General features: G+C 55.0%; 1 protein-coding gene across 4 annotated transcripts in view; it reads left to right on the top strand.

Annotated features, from left to right (window-relative positions):
- MARK2 (microtubule affinity regulating kinase 2) overlaps positions 1-13355 on the top strand; it is a 54347-nt gene that overhangs the window by 35671 nt on the left and 5321 nt on the right. For 2 of the 4 annotated variants that reach the window (XM_054570976.1, XM_054570975.1), the window contains exons 2-16: positions 2991-3170; positions 3407-3460; positions 6345-6393; positions 6717-6782; positions 6870-6940; positions 7162-7218; positions 7917-8153; positions 8588-8707; positions 8813-8912; positions 8996-9108; positions 10020-10152; positions 10414-10592; positions 10910-11007; positions 11845-12006; positions 12643-12900. In XM_054570976.1, coding sequence (XP_054426951.1) covers positions 2991-3170; positions 3407-3460; positions 6345-6393; positions 6717-6782; positions 6870-6940; positions 7162-7218; positions 7917-8153; positions 8588-8707; positions 8813-8912; positions 8996-9108; positions 10020-10152; positions 10414-10592; positions 10910-11007; positions 11845-12006; positions 12643-12900 — 1877 coding nt within the window. The remainder of the gene's footprint in view (positions 1-2990; positions 3171-3406; positions 3461-6344; positions 6394-6716; positions 6783-6869; positions 6941-7161; positions 7219-7916; positions 8154-8587; positions 8708-8812; positions 8913-8995; positions 9109-10019; positions 10153-10413; positions 10593-10909; positions 11008-11844; positions 12007-12642; positions 12901-13355) is intronic. The other 2 variants (XM_054570978.1, XM_054570977.1) reach the window with 1 other exon arrangement.

Raw genomic sequence — 13355 nt, 5'->3', positions numbered from 1 at the left:
AGCCTGGACCTCTCTCCAGCTGGGAGGGCCATAGCATCTTTTGTCGGCCTCCATCGGGGCTGCAGCCAGCTCAGGGCACAATTTACCACATTTTGCCGTATTAATGCACACCTTTTGCCCAGATTTTTGAGGGAGAATAAGGGTGCGCATTACAACACATGGGCATAATGGTTACATACCATGGGTATGATAATCACGTGTATAATGTGCACAAAAACATGGGTGCGCGTTATACACTGCAGCACATTGTACATGGCAAAATATACAGTACATACGGACGTCTTGTTAACTAAAAGACTTCTGGCTTTGTGGACTAGTATTTGGGAACTAAAAATAATAACAATAATGGTTGCTCTTTACTCTTCGTTGGGTAAAGCATGCTGTGTGTTTTCTTTTGCCTGCCGAATGTGAGGAAGGAAATAGCTTATTGCCACTTTACAGGGAAGCAAGCTAATGCTAGTGGGGGCAGGGGTGGGGTGAGCTCTGCTGGACAGAGCTCTTCGACCTCCGCAGGCCATCTCCTGGCACAGATGTGTGGGGTCGCCCCACCACATTCATCTTTTGGATGGTTTCCTTCCCCCTTGTAGTAATCTCTTCTCCGTCTTAAGGGTGTTGTTGATAATAACAAAGTTAACATGGCTCAGTAAGTGGCAGATTTGGGATTTGAACCCTGGCAGTTTTCTCTGGCATCTGTACTCTCAAGCCCCTTTTGTGGTTGTTCCTTGGAGTCCGGTGTGCATCTGAGCCTGGCAGGGAGCGCTGTGTCGCACAGACCAGCCCCTGGGGCCAGAAGCACCATGAGGGGCGGGCAGGGCAGAGGAGAGCGCACAACAGGCAGTAGGCATCCCCGGCATTTGGCTTCAGAGGGGCAGAGGGCCCAAATCCTCAGGTAGATGCTAACTCCCTATTCCAAATTTTCAGGACTTGGAGGCCTCCCAAGTCATATCCTCAGAAAAGAAGGGAGTGATGAGAAACCTAGGAAATGAATTGGAGGTTGCCAAGGAAACTTTTCCGCCCTCTTCCTCTCATGGGCCTTGGCATGGAAGGAGGGGCCGTTGGGCAGGGCGGTGGGCAGCCCGGCAGCCCCTGCCGGGAGAAGGGGCTGTGGCGGGGTAGGCCATGGAGGCCCGGCTTCAGGGCCCTGAGAGACGGGGCTTGGAGCGCCCTTTGGCAGACTGTTACCCATGGGCCCTAGAAACGTCCTTCTCTCCGAGGGGTGGGAACCTTAGAGTTTCTTTTGGAGAGGCAGAAACAGGTGTTTGAAGACTGCTGGTCTAGCAAATGCTGTTTGAGGACCAACCAGGCTTAGGTGAGCTACAGGGTTTTCTGGAGACCAGAGGCCAAGAGAGTCCTGTGGGCTGGAGTGGAGAGACTGCAGAGGCTTTGGGGACTTTGACTTGCAGAAGAGGGAGTGCTCCCTGAAGGGTCAAGGAGCTTAAAAGGGACTCTGCCGAGATGTCAAGACCCTCTCCTTTCAGAGCCTACCACACACAGGAGGTCTTTTCTCCTCAAAGGTTCAGCCTCACGTGCTTCTGGCATCTGAGTCAAGCAGCTCGCCCCAAACCAGCCGGCAGGCTCTATGCATAAAGAAAGGGAGGCCCTCCACCGACACAGCCCAGGAGGGAAAACATCCGGGGCAAATATCTACTTTGTGTCATTGTTGTTTTTCTGCCTGAAAAGCATCTGTTTGGGGAAACTCAGAAACCCCTTGGTGGTGGCGAGTCGTTCCTTTCCTCTGTCGTTTTTGTGGGCTTGCTGCACTGGTAGCCAGAGAGGGCCATGGTAGGAAGAACTTTGACTCACACCCCACTCCTCTGGTTGCCCTGTTCCCTTGCTCTCCTCTGGATTGTCTCCTTGGATTTTCCAGGGCAGTCCTGGATTGTTCTGGGGTGCGGCTCTGGGAGCAGCTGTGCCCCGTGTGCCAGAGCGATGGCCTCAGGTGCTCTTCGAGAGAAAAGGCGGGGCTCTAACAAAACCCACACGAGGCCCCTCGCAGCTTTATGAGATACAGTTCACCTAACATACAGTTCACTCATTGAAAATGTACAATTAAGTGTCTTTTAGTAAATTCACAGAGCTGTGTGTCCATCACCACAATCCCCTCACCCTCCTTTGCCCTCCCTAGCCCTCGATGAATCTCCTGTCTCCATGTATTTGCCTGTTCTGGACATTTCATAGAAATGGAATCATACAATATGTGGTCCTTTGTGACAGTCTTCGTTCACTTAGCATCATGCTTTCTAAGTCCATCTGTGTTGCTGCATGTGTCAGAAAATTGTCAACAAATATCCCACTGTGCGGATGTTCCACAGTTTATCTGTTCACCGGTTGATGGACGTTTGTGTCATTTCCACTTTCTGAATGTTATGAGTATGGGATATTATGAATGAACATGTGTATACAAGTTTTTGTATACACATGTTCAATGTACATTTCCCTTTCTATTGGGTATGTACCTAGGAGTGGAATTGCTGGGTCATGTAGTAAATCTGTGGTTCGTCAGCCCTTTGAGGAATGTACAAGTCTTTGTATGTTTCCTTCTGGGCCATACCCTTTTGGTGTTAGGTTTATATACCTGTTTGGGGCCATTGTCATTTCTTCTGCTTCTTCACACCCTCACCTGAGCCTCGGGGTGTCTGAGAAGGGCAGACTGCTGCCTCGCGGAGACCCTGTCATTCAGCTCATTCATTGTGCAAGAATTCATTGAGCATCTACCATAATCCAGTCTGTCTAGTTCCTGGGATGTAACAGCGAGTGAGTGATATGTGCCTGTCTTTTCGAGCTTCCATTCCATCAGGATAGGCAACAGATCAATGCAAAGTGAGAAATAATAAAGGTAAATGTAGCGCTGGGTGGCAGTGAGTGCATTGAAGTAATTCTGATGGCGTTGCTCCTGCCTTTGAGAGGCAGCCTTCGCACAGTGCGACAGGGCGAGTGCGGGGAACTAGGCGGGCAGCGGACTCACAGGCGTGTGTGTTCCTGCCCTGCAGCCCACCTCGGGACACCTCGACTCCAAGCCCAGCAGTAAGTCCAACATGCTGCGGGGCCGCAACTCAGCCACCTCTGCTGACGAGCAGCCCCACATTGGCAACTATCGGCTCCTCAAGACCATTGGCAAGGGTAACTTCGCCAAGGTGAAGCTGGCTCGGCACATCCTGACTGGGAAAGAGGTGAGTGCTGGGGTGGGGAACATGGCAGCACCTCCCAGCTGTTGGCACCCCTTTACGTGGTGGACTGCTGCCCCAGCCAGCCTCTCATTTAGCAGACAGAAATGTGATCTGAACACACAGGAGTGCCAAGAGGGATGGGACGAAAAGGAGGCGGAAATAGAAACGAGGAAGTAGATTTGAGTCCCGGGTTTCTCTTGGTCAAAGAGATAATCTTGGGCTTCTTGTCTCATGCTCAGGTAGCTGTGAAGATCATTGACAAGACTCAACTGAACTCCTCCAGCCTCCAGAAAGTAAGCATGCAGCACCTCCCTTTCTAACCCTCTCTTCAGGGGCCAGTGAGCTACTGACCCCATTTGGTTCTCCTCGTGACCCTCTCGTTGAAACTCTCTGGTCATTTCACTGTCCCCACCATCCCTCTCCACGACTTTGCTCCCTTTAGGGCTTCAGCTGGATCCTCTGTGTTGGCTTCTGCTTCTGGGCGTCACTGGCCCTTTAGAAGTCTTTCTGCCCCTTCCCAGCCGCTTTGGCCTACCTATCTGACCTACTTCTTGCATCTTGTTATCTTCTGGCCCGTGGCCAGCCCTATGCAAAAACACGTTTGTGGCCATTACTAGAAACACATTCCAAGACCTGGAATGGTGGCAGGTGGGTCGATCTGGAAGTACAGGAATAAGAGGAGGCAGGAACCTGCCACCGGACTCTGTGCCAGCTGCGTTGCAGAGAACGAGCATTGAGGCCTGGGGTTTTCCACACCAACAACCGCGAGTGCAGATGAGGCTGCTCCCAGTTTTCCTGCTCACTTCTAGGCTCTGCTTGGCTGGAAGTCACAGTCATTTGCGTGTAGTCGTGGTTAGATGAGGTTGAATGTCTTCCTTCTTTGACTTGCGGTGGGAAACTAAGGTCTCACTTAGCTGATTGGGGAAACTCTCCAGGTGGACACACATGCCCCCTGCTCGAGAAACTAGGAAAAGCTGGAGGCAGGAAAGGAGGCTTATTTGCAGAAGGGGGCAGCTTGCCTGTGACTGGTTGTTATAGAACTGGAAGCTCTGTGCCCTCTCCCCCCATCCTGGGCTCTGGCAGTTCAGAGAAGGAGGAGATCTCCCAGCTGGCTCCCAGAAAGCTGCCCCTATCCAGGTCAAGTCGGGGTTCCATCGTGACCTCATACTCCAGCTGACCCTGATTCCAGTTCTGACCTGGATTACCTAGTACGTTTCATCTCATGACAGATTGATTTTTTTCTTTTCTCGAACGCATTATATATTCAGTTAAGAGAGAGCATAACTTCTTGCTAACAGTCAACTACAGTGACATTGGGAAGCTTGGGACTAGGAGTTGGGGGCTGTTACTGAGAGAGACACGCTCAGAATTGAGAGTGTGTGGGTTGAGGTGCCCTGACATCCTGACAGCCAAAACCAGTGTTTCCTATTTTTTGTTACCCGTGGGATCCCCTGAACATTCTTCAGTTCAAAGGAAACATTGCTGTCATCACCAGTTGTCCCCTGCTTGGAGCTTTCCAGAAGGAAGGGAAAGAGGCTACTCTTGGCATGTTGGCTCAGACCCCACAGAGCAGAAGCCAGCTTGGTGAGGGCCGTTTGCTTTTTGGAGCAGTCCAGCCTGCTGTCCACGTGATTGCCAGAGTCAGCCAGGCTATCTTATTTCCCACCTTTTTTTCCTCCCTGCCTGTTCCTGACCAACTGGAAGGGACCAGTATCAGACAAATGTAGACATTTTAAAAGCCTTTTAACACCCTCTGTTATCAATGCCAATCTGATTCTGGCCAGATGACTCTGTTTCAATTTTATCCCAGCAGTGATCCCTAAAGGACAAACACTGAAGAAGCTAGCCCCCTTAGGGCTCTAGACAAGCCCAGAAAGCTCCCCGCTCTCCCAGGAGGAGGCCCTTCCCAGCCAGGCAGGCACCCTGAGGGGCAGACCCTGGTGCTGCCCCCTGAGGTGGGGTCCAGACTTTTCTGCTTCTTCATACAAGACAGCTCCTGGGCCAGGGAAGAAAGCAAGAGAAACCTTGACTCTAACAAGAACAGGGAGCCCTGACCAGTGTGGCTCAGTTAGTTGGGCATCATCCCAAAAGGTTGCCGGTTTGATTCCCAGTCAGGGCACATGCCTGGGTTGTGGGTTCAGTCCCAACTGGGGCAAGTACAAGAGGCAGCCGATTGATGTTTCTCTCCCTCTCTTTCTCCCTCCCTTCCCCTCTCTCTAAAAATAAATGATAAAAATCTCAAAAACAAAAACAGAAAAAAGAAAGAAAAGGGAGCCAAAGTCAGAATCAAGTTCCTGAAGATTGGAAAGCCTGTCTTGTTTTCGACTTCCCAGCTCACAGAAGTGCTGGGATTTCATTAAAGGAAAAAAAAAAAGTGTTCTCTATATTTTAGAAACTATACTCCAGACCTCACCTTCTCCACCCACCCCCAAGAAAACTAGTTTTGCTCTTTGTGCAAGTGGTGAGGCCTGGAAGCTACAGAAGCACCACCTCCAGTTCTCTGGCCCCTCACCGGGCATAGAGTTCATTTCTGTCATTTTTCTTTATGGAAATGTATGGTCTGGAGTCCCTGATTGTGTTTCACAAAGAGCGTGAGTGTGTGGAGGTGGATTTGATTAAAATTGGCATTAGCTATATATAGGAGTGGCTTCTCCTGTCCCCACCCCCAGGGACCCAGGAGAGAAAGGCCTGCTCACTAGTGCAGAGCCCTCTACTTCTGTGAATCAGAAGGTGACGGGTCCCTCTTCAGCACTCCCCCGCCCCTTAACACAGGCCAAGCTGGAGTCGCTTTTGTCATTGAACTTTAGTTCTGAATATTCATGTGCATGGGTTTACAATCCCGCCTTCAGAGGCACTGCGGCGGCGCGAAAATCCGTCTGCCATCTGCCTGCCGTGAGGGACAGGACTTGAGTAAACTGCAGCAGAGGGCAGGCACTGGACCTCAGGGTGCAGGCGTCGGGGCCCAGCATTCCTCCTGCTGACCCTTCCTGTTCTCCTCCCCTCTCCCCTGCTTTGCAGCCATCGGGCGGGCGCGGATGATGCAGACAACTGCCCTGTTTCCTTTCCTTGTCCATTTTCTTTTTTGGAAAAAGAACCCTAGCGGTGACTCTGTTGGAGGGGACCTGAGGAGAGCAAGCTGAGCAAGCCTGACCCCATGGTATTTTTTTCTTTTTTCAGCTATTCCGGGAAGTGAGAATAATGAAGGTTTTGAATCATCCCAACATAGGTGAGAACCAGTTGTCACTCGGTTCTTTCCCCGCACATCAGGGCTCCACTTCCCAACACGTAGCCCTTCTCCCCCAGGCCCCTTGCCTTCTGGAGGCTGCAGTCCTCAGGGATGTCTCTGGGGAAGGCCAGCTCGAAATCCAGCCCTGCCTCTGGCACACGGGGCTGTCTTTTCAGGATGGCTATTCTGAGAGGAACTTGTCCTTGGGAAGGTGGCATATGAAAGGGGGGGCTTTCATCCTTAGGATGCCTCCGTACATGTTGGGGCTCAATGTGTGGCCCCTCCTACTTTTTTGACTCATGGCTTGGCCTGTTCTCTTGTAGTTAAGTTATTTGAAGTGATTGAGACAGAAAAAACTCTCTACCTTGTCATGGAGTACGCCAGTGGAGGTAGGTATGGAACTGCCGCTTCCTGCTGTGCGCCTGCTACCCGGCCTCAGCAAGCTCTGACCTAGACCTGTGCCCCGTCTCTTGCAGGAGAGGTGTTTGATTACCTCGTGGCTCACGGCAGGATGAAAGAAAAAGAGGCTCGAGCCAAATTCCGCCAGGTGGGTGTGACTCCCTCCCTGGGGCTGGGGGGAGCCCAACCTGGGCCTTTTGGCGTCTAGCTCACAGGGAGGAGCCGCCTGTCTGTAAGTGGCCTTTTAAGGGCCCTTTGGGCTTCGTTATCTACATGGCAGCTTAGAACGAGATTCCAGGGTCGCAGCTCTGCCAGCCCCTGTGGCCTATCCCAGGTGGCTCTGGACTAACCCGTCGTCCTTCCTTTCAGATAGTGTCTGCTGTGCAGTACTGCCACCAGAAGTTTATTGTTCACAGAGACTTAAAGGTAAGGCGTGCTCTTCCTCGCTGCGCCTTTGAGTCAGGGCCAGGTTGTCCCCTCTCTGTTCACCGTGATGTAACCATCTGGCTGGAGCATTCGAGGAAACGCTGGTCTTTAATACTTTGTAGACGATGAGGAAGCCCGCCCCTAGGGCTACTTCTAATGTCGGCCTTACAGCTGAACTTAGGATCCCCATTCCAGGCAGCGGGCAGAGGCTCTCTGCCATCTCCCCTCTCCGCCACCATCCCCCGGTGCTACCAGGCACTGCGGGAGCGCCCCAGCTTTGCCGGTCCTCCAGACAGGCTGGCAGCTGACTCAGGGAGGACTGTTGACTCTTAGGCCAGCGGCACAGCTGCTTTGCAGATATGCGCGCGCACTGAGATAGCAGAGCCTCCCGGCCCCCAAGTCCTCACAGACATGACCGTGATTAACCTGGGCCCAACACAGGCACTCCCGTGGCTCAGCGCGTCTCTGAGCCTTCGGATCCCAGCTCTCATGTGGCTGCCTGTGTGCGGAGTGGCCTGCGCAGCCTTCCTCCAACCAGCCTATTCACACTGGTTGGAAGGCCTGCCTTGGAGTTAGTGGAGAAATTTCTAACACTGGAGATGACTCCTGTGTGTTTTCCCATTCCCCTCCGCTGCTTCCTGCCCAGTGCCTTAGTGTGGTCCACTTGGTTCCCTGACATTTTCCACCTTACCTCCCAGGCAGAGAACCTGCTCTTGGATGCTGATATGAACATCAAGATTGCAGACTTTGGCTTCAGCAACGAGTTCACCTTTGGGAACAAGCTGGACACCTTCTGTGGCAGTCCCCCTTATGCTGCCCCAGAGCTCTTCCAGGGCAAAAAATACGATGGGCCCGAGGTGGATGTGTGGAGCCTGGGCGTCATCCTGTACACACTGGTCAGCGGATCCCTGCCTTTTGATGGACAGAACCTCAAGGTGGAGTGAAGCACAGTCTGAGATCATTTTTATTCTCATTTCCTCTCTCAGCCGCCAGTCTTACCCTTGACCTCTCACCTTTGCCATTTTTTCTACATTTCTCCCACACCAGAGCTTCAGAGAAGGGCTTGCAAAAGGTAGCAGTGGAAGGTCTTCCGCCCCCAGTGCAGTAACCTCAGTTCTTTTCTCGGGGCCTGGAGTCGGCTGTGCCCGCTCACCCCTGCAGGGCACTCAGGACTGCAGTCCTTGGGCTGGCCAGGCCAGAGGACTCGGGGTCCTTGACTTCACTGCCTCTCTGGGGAGGGCCCTGTCCCTGGCTCTCTGCCTCCTACGGTATTTCATTTCTATCTGCCTGGCCAGTCTCAAGCTCTCAGGAGCCTGGATGTTGGGTTTCTTCCCCTGGCCTTGGGGTGATTTCAGTTTCCCTCCTGCAGGAGCTGCGGGAGCGGGTGCTGAGAGGGAAATACCGTATTCCGTTCTACATGTCCACGGACTGTGAAAACCTGCTTAAGAAATTTCTCATTCTCAACCCCAGCAAGAGAGGCACTTTAGAGGTGAGCAGCCAAGAGCCTACCTGGCCAGAAGGTTGCGGGTTCCCAAGGAAACCTTCAAGCTGAGTCTCCTTCCTCTTTGCCCTTCCCCTTCACTTTGTTCCCCAGCAAATCATGAAAGATCGATGGATGAATGTGGGTTATGAAGATGATGAATTAAAGCCTTATGTGGAGCCACTCCCTGACTACAAGGACCCCCGGCGGACAGGTGAGGCTGGGCCAGGAGAGGGCTGTGAGGTTGAGCCTGCCTAGGAGTCAGGACCAGCCTTAACTATATGTGCCCCTGTGCAGAGTTGATGGTGTCCATGGGTTACACACGGGAAGAGATCCAGGACTCGCTCGTGGGCCAGAGGTACAACGAGGTGATGGCCACCTATCTGCTCCTCGGCTACAAGAGCTCTGAGGTGTGTGCCCCTGCTCTGTTCTCTGGTCTGGCAGCCTGCTGACCGGGGCACCCCAGGCCTTTACCCCCAGCTGCGGGCAGACGCTCACCTCTGAGTAGGCGCGCTGTCTCCACCGGTGAACTACGCCCCAGCTCTCTTGGCCGCGATCCGCTGGTTTTTGCCTGCACTGACCTCCGTCAGTGCATGAATAGGGAAGCTGGTGGGGTCTGGGCCTGGGTCTGGGTTTCCGCGTGGGTGAGTAGATCTGGCTTGGCCTGTGTCAGTTTGGCTGGGTCAGTTCTGTGTTGATCTAGAAAGTTTCTTTCCATATGTTTGTTTCTGGAAGGAAGTGTCTCTGGGTCTGTGGGAACATGGGTTCCTGTGTTTTCCTCATAAGAGCCTCGAGTCTGCTGTTTCTGCCTGGTGCCTGTGTCTGGGTGTGCGTGGCTGTGCACATGCATGTCCATCCTCGTCTGTGCATCTGGAGGCTTCATGGGTGTTCTTTCTGGATCACCGTGTCTTATGTCTGAGTCCATGGGGGTCGGTGGGATAGGGGACACACCACCGCCCGTGTGTCCCCATGTGCACTTACGGCCTCTCCACCCTGCTCTTCCCCCCCGGGTGGTGGCGGGCTCCCCCTCTGGGATCTTGCCTTCGCCTGCTCAGGAGGTGTCTGGGAGGTCCCTGTGTCTAGGTGTGCGTCCCTCTGGGCGTGTGTGTCCCTCTCTAAGGCCGAGGGTCTTTGTAAGAGGCGGCATGTCTCTGTGTCTGCCAGGGTCTGTGTCAGGGCATGGGTATTTCCACAAGTGTTCATGTGCACACTGGCCTCGCAGAGCCTGCTCCTACGAGCCTGGGGTAGATTTGTGTCGGGCAGGGTGGTCGTCGGTGAGCATCCCTGCCTAACTTCTGCCCTCCCTTTTCTGCTCTTGCAGCTGGAGGGCGATGCCATCACCCTGAAGCCCCGGCCTTCAGCCGACATGACCAACAGCAGTGCTCCTTCCCCCTCTCACAAGGTACAGCGCAGCGTCTCGGCCAACCCCAAGCAGCGGCGCTTCAGCGACCAGGGTGAGTGCTTTTGGGAGTTGCAGTGGGGAGACTTGCCCCTCTGCTGAGGGGTCACAAGTTCTGGGGGCTTTGGATGACACAGCTGAGGCTTAACACCCCATCCGGCCACTAAAGTAGCATGGCCTTGGGCAAGTCCCTTCCCTCAGTCCATGTGAAGTGGGGTGTGCTGGATTTCTGGTAGGACTTAGGAGAGCACCGTGCGTGGGTGGCGCTCCCTGGGCCCCCGTCCTTACCCATCCCCACTGTCCCTCTGGCCCACAGCTGGTCCTGCCATTCCCACCTCAAATTCCTACTCTAAGAAGACTCAGAGTAACAATGCAGAAAATAAGCGGCCTGAGGAGGACCGGGAGTCAGGGCGGAAGGCCAGCAGCACAGCCAAAGTGCCTGCCAGCCCCCTGCCTGGCCTAGAGAGGAAGAAGACTACCCCCACACCCTCCACGGTGAGCCACCCCGTCCCCTCCCTCCCCCTAGCCAGCCCCGCTCCCCCACCCCTTGCCCCGCATGCGGCGGGGCCTGTCCTCTCCGGACAGCTCTGCTCTTAGTCCAAACCCACTGCCTTTCGCTGCCCACCTGACCTCCCCTCCCCTTCCTGGGGCCACTTTTGCATGCTGTAGATGGCCTGGCCCCCAAAGTAAAAGGGAAGGGCTTCCCCTACTGCACCTGCTCAAGTTGGAGGGTGGAGGGAGAGCAGGTGCTATGACCTTGCCGGTAAAACCCTCGCTCTCTGTGACACAGCCTTGTTCTTTATTTCCCACAGAACAGCGTCCTCTCCACCAGCACAAATCGCAGCAGGAATTCCCCGCTTCTGGAGAGGGCCAGCCTTGGCCAGGCCTCCATCCAAAACGGCAAGGACAGGTGAGCAGGCCTGGGCCTTCCCTGCCGCGCTCCCCAGAGCCACCTCTCAATGGTGGTAACATCTGTCAGTGGCACCACTTCCCCTCCCTGCTCCTTGGAGTTCTGTCCTGGCTCTGTCCAGTCCGGCTTTCCACATACCAGGCTTCCTCCTTGCCTCCCACCGCCCCCCCCGCCCCATCTCCTTTTCCCTATGCTCCTGTCACCTCTCCTTGTGGTGTCCCAAGTGTGACTCCCTGGTCGTCTCCTCTGCCTTCTCGCTTCTTGACCACAACCAGGGCATGGCAGCCACGCTCCTCTAGGCGTCCATGCTGAGGCTTTGCCCTGGGGACCCAAGCTCAGGGCTGGGCAGACTAAGATGCCCGCCTGAGGGGTGTGCCCTCCGTGGGCGGCTCCGGCCGTGCCCACCAGAGCAGGGCTCTGCCATCCTTGACCATCAGCATCTCTCGCTGTGTTGCGTTCCTGGCTCTGCCTCTTCTGAGTTTACTGAAAATTCCCCTTAGCGACACCCTGCTCTTTCCGGCGAAGAAGCATCCTTTTTCTTAGAATTCCTGGGAGACCCATGCAGCCTCGCAGCAGTCGCCTCCTGTGGGCTTTCCTGCACTTTGGGTTTCCTCCCCCAGGCTCTGGCCCACCTCGCCTTCCTTGCCCTGGCCTCCGCTTCCCAGCTCTGCCTTCCTCTGCTCCCACCGCACCCCGCTGCTGCCGCTGCTCTCCGGGGCGACCTGCATCCTGCCGAGCTCTCAGCTCTGGCCTTCCCGCCCTGCCCTTGCTTCCTAACCCGCACCTCCTGCCCCACCCAGCCCTAACCCAGGCCTCTCCGCTGCTTTTGTCTCCTAGCCTAACCATGCCAGGGTCCCGGGCCTCCACGGCTTCTGCTTCTGCCGCAGTCTCTGCGGCCCGACCCCGCCAGCACCAGAAATCCATGTCGGCCTCCGTGCACCCCAACAAGGCCACTGGGCTGCCCCCCACGGACAGTAACTGTGAGGTGCCGCGGCCCAGGCAAGTGCGCTGAGGCAGCTGGTGCACCTGCTGCCCTCCACCTGTCCCACCCTCTACCCCTAACAAATTTCTTTCCACCTTGGGTCCTGCTCTGTTCTTGTCATCTTAGCCACAAGAAATGGCTTTGTCCCCTGCAGCCAGGAAGTGGAAGGAACAAAAAAATAGCTTAATGCCCCTCTTTTCCTCCAGTTCTCCCTCTCAGAACAGATATGCCAGAAGCCGTCCCGAGGCTCCAGAAGGAAGCCTTTTTGTTCTGAGCCTTCCTGGACTTCCTTAGGGCCCCAGAGACAGTCAGCATCACAGGGACTCAGTCCTGGAGGGTTGGTCAGCATTGTCCCCTTGAGGTTCCAGTCTGCCTAGCTCCCAGGGAGCCACTTCTCTCCAGCCTGGACTGCTTTCCACACACATACCCCTCCTTGCTCCCCTCCCTCGCCCTGCCATCTCCTCCCACCCCCTCAGACGCCCTCCTTACCAGTGTCCTCAGTGGTCACACCCTTCCTTCTGTGTCCTCTGTGGTGGCTGCCTCTGCCCCAGCATCTTCCTTCCCTGTTCCCACCCCAGGGTTCCAGGTGCTTGGTGGTGACAGTTTTCTCGTGCCCTGATGCATTTTCCCCACCCCCACCTCTCTTTCCACAGCACAGCCCCCCAGCGTGTCCCTGTCGCCTCCCCCTCCGCTCACAACATCAGCAGCAGCGGTGGAGCCCCAGACCGAACTAATTTCCCCCGGGGTGTGTCCAGTCGAAGCACCTTCCATGCTGGGCAGCTCCGGCAGGTTCGGGACCAGCAGAATTTGCCCTATGGTGTGACCCCAGCCTCTCCCTCTGGCAACAGCCAGGGGCGGCGGGGGGCCTCGGGGAGCATTTTCAGCAAATTCACCTCCAAGTTTGTACGAAGGTGAGTAGGAACCTTAAAATGACAAGAGTGTGAGGCCAGGCCCTGCTACCCGCCTGGGGGTGAGGACGGGGATACCTGGAACTAGGTTTGGGTCGTCCTGGGGTTAGAAGAGGCTTTGGGAAGCCTAAGGAATTGGGTCTCCGTCAGCACCTCAGGTGCCCAGACCTTTCCTGCCCCTCTCAGGTCTCTCCAACTCCCTATGCACACCTCTCGGTTCTCTGGCCTGAGCAGATGGCCAATGCTGATGCCGCCTCCTCTCTAGGAGAGTGTGAACTCAGATGCTAAAATAAAAGCCCCCTCTCCTCCTGGGTTCCCATGGAAACATATTTGGTGACGCAGCTGCAAAGTCATGAGGCCTGAACCAGGCTGGGCCAGCAAGGAGAGTTTTTCCTGGTCTCTTGTCTCACCCCCTCTGACCTCCTTTCCCCAGCCCAGTTGGTCAGGTCTGCCTGCAG

The sequence above is a fragment of the Pteronotus mesoamericanus genome, unplaced genomic scaffold (assembly GCF_021234165.1).
Source record: "Pteronotus mesoamericanus isolate MK-2021 breed Mesoamerican mustached bat unplaced genomic scaffold, CSHL_Meso_final contig_214, whole genome shotgun sequence".
Lineage (NCBI taxonomy): Eukaryota > Metazoa > Chordata > Mammalia > Chiroptera > Mormoopidae > Pteronotus > Pteronotus mesoamericanus.
Note: the sequence above shows the minus strand (reverse complement) of the source record. Positions and strands in the feature narration are given on the sequence as shown.